This window comes from Hakea prostrata, chromosome 6 (genome assembly GCF_041222555.1).
Source record: "Hakea prostrata isolate BN-2017 chromosome 6, UWA_Hpros_2, whole genome shotgun sequence".
NCBI lineage: Eukaryota > Viridiplantae > Streptophyta > Magnoliopsida > Proteales > Proteaceae > Hakea > Hakea prostrata.
Genome location: NC_142605.1, coordinates 14,823,092 through 14,832,389, shown reverse-complemented (window position 1 = coordinate 14,832,389; position 9,298 = coordinate 14,823,092). Strand labels below are relative to the sequence as shown.

At 40.6% G+C, this 9,298-nt stretch overlaps 1 protein-coding gene across 1 annotated transcript; it reads left to right on the top strand.

Moving 5' to 3' along the window:
* Positions 1–3,506: 3,506 nt before the first annotated feature.
* Positions 3,507–5,981, top strand: LOC149012325 (G-type lectin S-receptor-like serine/threonine-protein kinase LECRK3). Its single transcript, XM_089157573.1, has one exon. It carries the CDS (start codon positions 3,507–3,509, stop codon positions 5,979–5,981), a length of 2,475 nt encoding a protein of 824 aa, XP_089013699.1.
* The last annotated feature ends 3,317 nt before the right edge of the window (positions 5,982–9,298 follow it).

Here is a 9,298-nt window from a genome sequence, read left to right as displayed (position 1 = left end):
CAAAAGGAAAAAGACCAAGTAAACTTACCGATTCAGTGAGACGGAAGCTTGAGAGCGGAGGAAGGCGCGAAGGCACAACAAAGGTTCAAATTCCGACGGAAGAATGAAACCTACGAAGACAACGAACCGCTTTTAAAACTCCCGCACGAGTGTTCGAGAATCTGAACGATCGAGATTGATTCAAAATCAACGATCAAGATTGAAAGACGTTTTGAAAGTTTGAACTCATGAATCCGAAATAGGCGTTCGGAAACCGTCACTTGGATGACGTGAGCCACGACAGATCAACTGCAACGAGATATGTGGCCTTACACTCACAACGCTTGAGGAAAAGTGACCACCGCATTAAATGTGATATGACATTTAATGAAGCACGCAGAGATCATCACCCGACGACGAACCCGGTTAAAAAACCAAGCCCTCGGGATCGACCGAACGCTTGGTCCGGGGGGGCTCGTGATATGGAGAGTTTATGATCGGACCGGGTTCATACCAGGTCCGACCCTCGACCCCGGTCGAGACGGAGAAAACCAAATCGCTCTTGAGCGAACCGGATCCGGAAGATGGCTTGCGGAAGAAGAAAGCTTATTCGGCTGCAAGCGTGCCCTAATCTTACTTATGGATTAGGGTAATCACCCTAATGATGGCAGACTCAAACTGACGGCTGCGGATAATCATTATCGAAGGGATAACCATCGCATAACCTAAAGGTTATCTCAGGAGTCCTCTACTAGCCCAAACTAGTAGAAGTCTATCGCTCAACGGATCTCACTGATGAGATCCAACGACTACCCGAAGAAGGCTCAAGTGCATCCAACGAAGGAGATTCGAAAGTACACTCTATATAAACCTCACTACCATACAAGGTGAGGGACGGATCAATCGATCAAAAAGAATACTATCTGAGACTCAGGTTCAGATACGTACTGATAGACCTAAACTATCAGCGATCTGCTATCTAGATCACCTTTCCCAGTTCTTCATTCCTTAGCTCTGTGCTTCTAGCAGAGCCGTTTGTGATTAAGTTCATCAACTGACTTAGCCTTCGGAGGTGGACTCCCGACCCCAGCGGTCGGGCCACATCTGACGATTTCGTTTTGCAGGACATCACGTGGAGATCCAAGGGCTGAGCAGATTTTGGACGCATCACCTTGAAAATAATATATTAATCTCTCCACCACCCGGTGGCATTTCTACCTTTAAAAGTTGACAAAATGAAACCCTTGATTGAATGATAGAGGGTAGTGATAAGCCCTCGAAAGGAGCAAAACCAGACTTAACCCAATAATCATGGAAGAATTTCCAACCTATGGGTCTTAACTGAACCCAAACCATAAAAATTGCTATCTCTCCACCTTGAGAATAGTATGTTAATTTCACCACTACACGATAGGTGGGACTCCTACCTTTAAAAGTTGACAAGCTGAAAAGCCTGATTGCATGATAGTGAGAAAAACCTTAAGGGGAGCAAAATTAGACTTAATCCAATAGTCCCCAAAGAATTTACATAGCTAGCTAGCTAGCTAATGGTTTGAGCAGAACCCAAACCATAGGGATTGCCATCTGAATAAGGCCTGGCTTGTACTTGCCTTATAACCAAATGGAGGGTCAAGATCAATATAACCACACCAGCTAGCTATGGATCACAAAGGTCGTCTGGCTTGTATGCCACAAAGTAAGATTCCCACGTTCCTTTAATAATATTATGGAATTCTTGATGTATTAGCTGACCAGTTTCGCCGAGTGTTATCCAAAGAAAAATCCATCTGAAATTAAGATAATTCACCGCATAAGAGTCCACCTAGACTTTAGAAAGTGCACCGCATTAGCACATAAACTAACCACGAAAAAAAGAAGAAAAAAAAAAGAAGCAGAAACTTCGGGGACCACACGCTTTGGGCCAGACTCTTAACTGCCGATCGAGAAGAAAATATATTTTTGCATTGGGTGTTGGTGGTAGTTAGTTATCTGGAAGATTAAGTGTAGACTTTTGAGGCGAATGGTCTCAGTTCTGGGGTAGAGAGTTTTCTTTCTTCTTCTTTTTTTTTTTTTGGGATAGGTAGCTTCTTACCATGGGGTGGGAACTAAATTATTAATATACGGCACTGAGTGGGTGTGAATCCAAGATATCCATGTGAGAGAGTGGGTCTCAGTTCTGAGCTAGAGAATTCTTTTTCCTCTTGAAGGCTGGAGCAATAGGCATGCTTTCCAAGTGAGGCATGCGCCTTTTTTTTCAGAAGAAAAACTATCTAGAGTGGTACTATTGTTCAATCATGGTCTTAGCATAACAGCTCACGTCACTAATCTATCTTATTTGTTCCCCCTAATTTCTTAAGTATTTGATTGTTAGTTAATTAACTAATTGATTTTATAAATTCCTTCTTTATATATTTCATTTAAGTAGTCATACCTTTTTTTAATATTTTATTTTATGTAGATATCTTCTTATGTATTCCTCTTAATTTATTGCAATAACATTTGTCAATTCACCACCCAATATGCAAGTTTAACTCTAGATACTTCTTTTTTTATGTATAAATTTACAGGTTTCAAATTTGTAGAAGAATCTCAAATCTAAGTGTGCCAAGCTAATCAAAGTCCAAACAAGTAAAACTCATAAGACCAAGAAGTCTAGTTTGCCACCACCCACCAGTCACTGTTGGTGACGAAGCTAGCCAAATTTTCAGTACATCTTATATGTGTCTTATGTTAAATGATGGTGGAAGAGGGGTGGTGGGTAGGCCATAATTTTCAGTACATCTTATATGTTGGCATCCTGAACCCTGTACTGCGAGATTGACATATCCTTCAACGACCCGAAACCTTTAGTTTCTACAGTAATTTTGGATCTCTCTCAAAGTTACAGATGCAGCCAGAAGGTGACTAAAAATCAGCACTAGTGAAAATGATAGTCTAATGAACCTCGACCTCACCATTGATATGAGGGCTCTCTCTAATAAGTAATCTAGGTCATTCATCCACGAACAAAACTGAAGGGAAGAAATGGCTGAGACTGGCTAGTTTGTAACATTATTTTTTGATGTGTGGAATAGATGAACAGGAATAGAGGGGGAAAGGTGAATTAGTCACATATAGCCTTCTACGCATTTGCGGTGGATCATATGGTGAAGTGAGAACCAGGAACGACCTCCCGGTCAGCGGAGGACAAATGTGCTCCCACCACAAAATTGTGGTGGGCCCACGTGGGACCACTGCAGTTTTACATCTGATTTATTAAAAAATAAAGGAAAAAAAATATATAAAAAAGAAAGAGGTCGTGTCTGCAACAACCATGCAGTTTCGTTGTTTAGCTTGACACACCTTATTCTAGAGACTTGAAAATTTGGCACAGAATTATTGTCATACAATCCCTTCTAATTACCTGAAGAAAACACATTTTCTTCAATTTCCAGTACCAGGTATGGCAGTAGAGATTTCAACAGCCATGTCAATTTCAGCAACAGTTCCATTGATTTGATACCCAACGTAGCTCAGTGCTTCCTCCAATGGCTTTTGTAAGCCCACAAATTCTCTCACTCTTGCATCTTCTTATTACTGTTTTTACCAACTTTGCACAGGCTTACAGTAACATTACCTTGGGCTCTTCTCTGTCCACTGATGATAAATCTCCTTACTGGGCATCTCTATCCGGGGAATTTGCTTTAGGGTTCAAGCGCCTATCAGGAAGCAATCTCTTCTTAGTTGCAATCTGGTTTCAGAATGTACCAGAAAATACAATTGTTTGGACAGGAAACCAAGGGAGCCCAGTGACTGAAGGGTCTAAAATTGAACTAACTAACGCAGGGATTACCCTTACTGACAATAGAAGCGGAGAGACTTGGAGCGCCACGTCCACAGACAACAGTCAGGTAACCTCTGCGGCCATGCTTGACAATGGAAACTTTGTTCTGAGGAGCTATGGATCTGCAGGAATCGTATGGAGTAGCTTTAATAATCCATCTGACACCATGTTGCCCTCACAAATACTGGAAAAAGGCAGCAAGCTCACGTCTAGGCTAACCCAGCAGAACTACACTGCTGGAAGATTTGAGCTTCGTTTTCAGGCCGATGGAAACCTTGTGCTGTATATGATTGCTCGGCCTACTGATGATACTTATTCTAAATACTTTGAAAGTGATACAGTAGGAACTGGTTCGCAGTTGGTTTTCAATCAGTCTGGCGAGATTTATGTAAGTGATCTAAATGACGGAATAATTTCCGATCCGGGTTTAGCAAGTTCAAGTTCAGTGGGTGATTTCTACAACATCCTCAGGCTTGATTTTGATGGAGTTCTCAGGCGATACACTTATCCGAAGAGTGTTAATGGAAGATGGCCACAATCATGGTCTGTCTCGTCATACATTCCTCTGAACATTTGCACTCAAATTCGATCAGATGTCGGAAGTGGAGTATGTGGGTTTAACAGTTACTGCAAACTAGATCAGCAACAGAGGCCAACCTGTGGATGTCCACTTGGGTATGTGTTATTGGATCCTGATAACACCTTCAATGGATGTAGACCGAATTTTACTGCACAAAGTTGTGACAAGAGTGGATTTGGTAGTGAAGAAAGTAAGTTTCACTTTGAAGAGATTCCGAGCGCGGATTGGCCTTTCGGTGATTACGAGCATTTTCAAGGGGTAAATGAGGACTGGTGCAGAGAGAATTGCATTGACGATTGTTTCTGTGCAGCTGCTATAATCAGAAATAACGAGTGCTGGAAGAAGAAGTACCCTCTCTCAAATGGATTGAGTGATCCTAGTGTTGGAGGAAAAGCACTAATCAAGGTTGGTTCTTCTACTGCAACCCTTAGTCCTCCTCCTTCTGGTTCTTCTACTGCAACTCTTAGTCCTCCTTCTTCTCATCCTTCTCCTCCTCCTTCTCCTCCCCTGTCTAATAAGAAGAAAGAGAACGCCTTGATCCTTACTAGATCAATTCTGTTAGACAGCTCTGTGTTTCTGAACTGCGCCTTGTCACTGGCAATTTGTCTGGTTTTTTATTTACCACGCCATAGAAAACTAAAGAAGAATCCTCCATCGGCAACAAACACAAGTGGGTTGATGAACTTGCATCCTTTTACTTATAAAGAGTTGGAAGATGCTTCAGATGGTTTTAAGGAAGAAGTGGGAGCTGGTGCTTGTTCAACCGTTTATAAAGGGGTTGTGGAATTGGACCGTAGAAGAGTTGTTATAGCAATAAAGAAGTTTGGCAAGATACCAGAACAATCGACACCAGAATTCAATATAGAAGTGAGTGCTATCGGAAAAACAAATCACAAGAACCTCGTTCATCTCATTGGATATTGCAATGAGGTTTCACACAGGCTTTTGGTGTATGAATTCATGGCAAATGGATCCTTAGCCAGTTTCCTTTTCCGAAGCTTGAGGCCAGAATGGAAACATAGAGTACAAATTGCCTTTGGGATTGCAAGAGGCCTTACATATTTGCATGAAGAATGCAATACCCAGATCATTCATTGTGATGTCAAGCCTCAGAACATACTTCTAGATGATTCTTATGGTGCCAGAATAGGTGATTTTGGGTTAGCAAAGCTTCTTAAGATTGACCAAACCCGAACAATGACAGGAATTAGAGGTACCAGAGGATATGTTGCCCCTGAATGGTTCAAGAACATGGCAATCACATCAAAAGTAGATGTGTACGGTTTTGGTATAGTGTTACTGGAAATAATTTCTTGCAGGAAGAATGCCGAGTTCATGATGGAAGGTGAAGTGACAATACTTTCAGAATGTGCTTATGATTGCTACATGGATGGGAATCTCCAGTTGCTCGTGGGTAACGATGAAGATGCAATAAGTAATTGGAAGAGACTAGAAAGATTTGTCATGGTGGCACTTTGGTGCATCCAAGAAGATCCATCTTTGAGGCCATCCATGAAGAAGGTTACCTTGATGCTAGAAGGTGCTGTGGAGGTTTCTGTGCCACCAAACCCTGCTTCCTTTGTTAGTGCAATTGAGTGAAAGCCCTGAATCTTATGAATAAAGACGAATTTTGAGCCTCCATAAATCTTAAACCTTGTACCACTTTCTGTTCTGTTTTCCTCAACTCGAAACCCTAAGAATTTTGAATAGTTGCATGTTGTCATTGTTGGCAACATTGTGTGAGTTGCAATGTTCATTGTATTAGAGAAGACACGTGTCCTGTGTTGAGTGTGTGATGTATTTCCTATATATAGTGATGATGTAGTCAAACATTATCATTATTCAACAATATTCAACTCATTGTTTACTCAAACATTATCAAGATCCTAGGCATGTAAGAGGTTTATGTATCAATATCACTAACCTTGAATCTATCGTGTGTAGAAAGAAACGCAATGGAGAAAATGCTTCTTTTTGGTTTGATCCATGGTTACCAAATAACAGCTCCATCACAGATGGCACAATACAACAATATGAATAGGGAGTTTCTATCTCATGTCAACATTCATAATCATTTGTTACTCAATCTTAATCTTAATTCCTCTCTGATACTTGACTATCAAATCTCTCTTTCAATGATGAGTTCTTTGCCACAGTGGTGGGGCGTGCATTGAATATCTTGCTAATCCGTCTCCCTTTCCCTAGTGGTGCAATTTCTTTTGGAACTATCAATACATCCAAGATTTAAATCCTTCTTTTTGCGTCTATCAAATGTAGGATTACCAACTAAGTCTTATTTATCACACAGACTTGCACACTGGTTGTGAATTATGCGGAGATAAGGAGGAGGCTATTTGGTATGTTTTCTTCGCATGTGATTGGACCAAATGGATATGGGTTGTTGGATCCCTAGGACTAAGAACAGAGCATTTGGCCAATGATTCATTTACAGTTTTGCAACACAATGTTGGTAGATCCTCAACTAAACAAAGGCTCTGCCCATGTTTTTTTCTCAGTTTTTATTATAGTATGTTATTGTGTTTGGAAAGAAGAAAAAAAATATTACTATAAACAAATATAAGCCTAACCCAAATCGAGTGCTTAAAAACATCTCTAATTGGGTGATTGAGTACACTCCCAAAATAGCAAAGACCACAACCATGCCAGGCAGAGTAACTGTACTCTGGATGATCTTATCCTAAATGAAATAAATTGTTTATGCATTGAATCTAGGATTATACACTCACCCATTCTAATGTGTGCAAGGAATTTTAACCAACTTTTGAAAGTCACAGGATGGAGTGTATGGATCATGGGGAATGGTAGATGTTTATTTATAAAAGACGGCAAGTTGGAAAAGATGGACGAAATCAAATGCATTGAAATTGTAAAAAATAAAAATAAATAAATAAATAAAAGAAAGAAAAAAAGAAAAGAAAAGATGGTCCTCAAATGCCGGATGTTCAACTAGGCCAAAAAAAATGGATGCTCAAATGTCAGAAAGATTGTTTCACTAGGATTTTAAAGCCCCAATTAAAAAGAGCTGATAGGTACTCGGCTTCACAAGATTAGAGGGGAACCTTTCTTTCTTTGACGACCATGAGAATGCAGCTGATCCAATATGGAACATGTATCCGGAAGTGCTCTTCCTATTTGAGTAAGGTGTGCGCAACCTAGTTTTAGCTCCCGCGCCCTGCAAGAAAACCAAAGCAGCCGGTTCCGACCCTGAACATACAATTTCCTGCATCGTCTAGGGTTACGGTCTCAGTTGCTAGGTGAGGCTACCGCTTGAGCTTCACAAGGTGGTTAATCAGTGAAGGGATCCGGATTGCAAACAAAAGCCGAAACTCTTGATTGACTACCCGAAACCAAGAAATATTTCTTGTTTTCCCACTGAACAGAAATCGAGACTTTGGGTGAAGGTTTAGGCTACTTCACCGCCTCCTTTGGATAAGGTTCGAAACTAGGCATACCCGCCATCTTTGTCAAACTCACACAAATCTCCTATAACTAAGTCAATCGGCAGTCTAGTATCTTATTGCCGTTCAATCTAAGACAGCGTTGAAGGCTTTGCTTATGTCTTTACAAGCAGAAGTTGACAAATCAAAGGAACTTAGAGTATCTATAGCAAAAGAGTGGCACAACCTTCAAGGAGTTTCTCAAATTCTACCTAGGCCTGTAGGAAAACAATGGCCTTTACATTTGTTAACTCTTTTGACAGACTTGTCTATGGACGTAAAGACTCAAGTTTTTTGTAACTTTAAATCCCCCACCTTGTTTAACTACTTTACTAATCGAGCTACTCAAGCAACTACTAATCCTGTGGGTAGTTTAATTCAGGTTTGTAACTGCTCTCTGAATTTCTAGTAGAAGTTTTTTATTTTCACTATCAAAAAAAATAAAAAATAAATAAAAATCGTTGTTTACTCATATGGTATCAAGCCATCTCAGCTTTGATTCCTCCTGTGCGAAGTCAGTTTCATTTTTTTCCTTAATTTCTTTGTTTTTGTCTTCCTCTGTTTCTTGGTTCACTATTCATGGTGGCTTCTGCAACTCCAATTTTGGCTTTGTCTTCTTCAATCATGTCTTCTACGTCGATCTATTCCCTGTCCAAGCAATTCAATGGCATACTCAGAGCTTATTGATCATCAAAAGCCAAGATCTCTTAGGGCTTGTAGCCTACAAGTGCTCGTCTCCTACAAAGGTTATCCTGAACGTTGCCAGTAATGATTCTCCCAATCCAACCTACCTTTCCTAGCTTCGAATTGCCCGCCTTGTCATGGCATGGATTACGAGTACTATATCGGAGCAGGTTCTTGGTCTTGCTGTAGGTGCTCAAACTTCCGATCTGTGGAAATTGTCGTCGAATGCATTTACACAAACTTCTGAAGCTCATGAATTCGAGTTATTATCTCCATTGCACTTTCTCAAGACAAAAGATTCAATTTCTTTGAATGATTATCTACTTCAGTTCAAATCTTTGCTTGATCATTTAGCTTCCATTGGAAAGTTGGTTGAAGACTAAAGAAAGGTTTTCCTCCTTCTAACTAACCTTGGTCCGAAGTATGAAGTGTTTGCTACCATGATGCTCAAGCTGCCAATGCCCCATTATGCCCTTCTGATTCCCCTTTTGTAGAGTCATGATCTGCGAAGCAAAGGGAATTTTAGTGAGTTTCCCAACACTAATTGTGCTTTTCTTGGTGTTGAGTCCTGTGCTAAAAACAAATGAGGTGGTCATTCCTCTCAGTCTCATGGAGATCCTCTGTTTACTTCTCAAAATTTTGGTTTGTACTTGTTGATACAGAATCCTGCTCGTCCTTCCCTGTCAAGTTCCTGCAAAATACGTGCTCGACCTTGGGTGGTCGAGGTAAGTCTCCGAGGAGCAAGTCAGTACCAATAAGATATGATCACAAGTC

Bases quoted from the DNA above. Each gene is read 5' to 3' on its own strand.
- LOC149012325 (XM_089157573.1), top strand. From the start codon at position 3,507: ATGGCTTTTGTAAGCCCACAAATTCTCTCACTCTTGCATCTTCTTATT.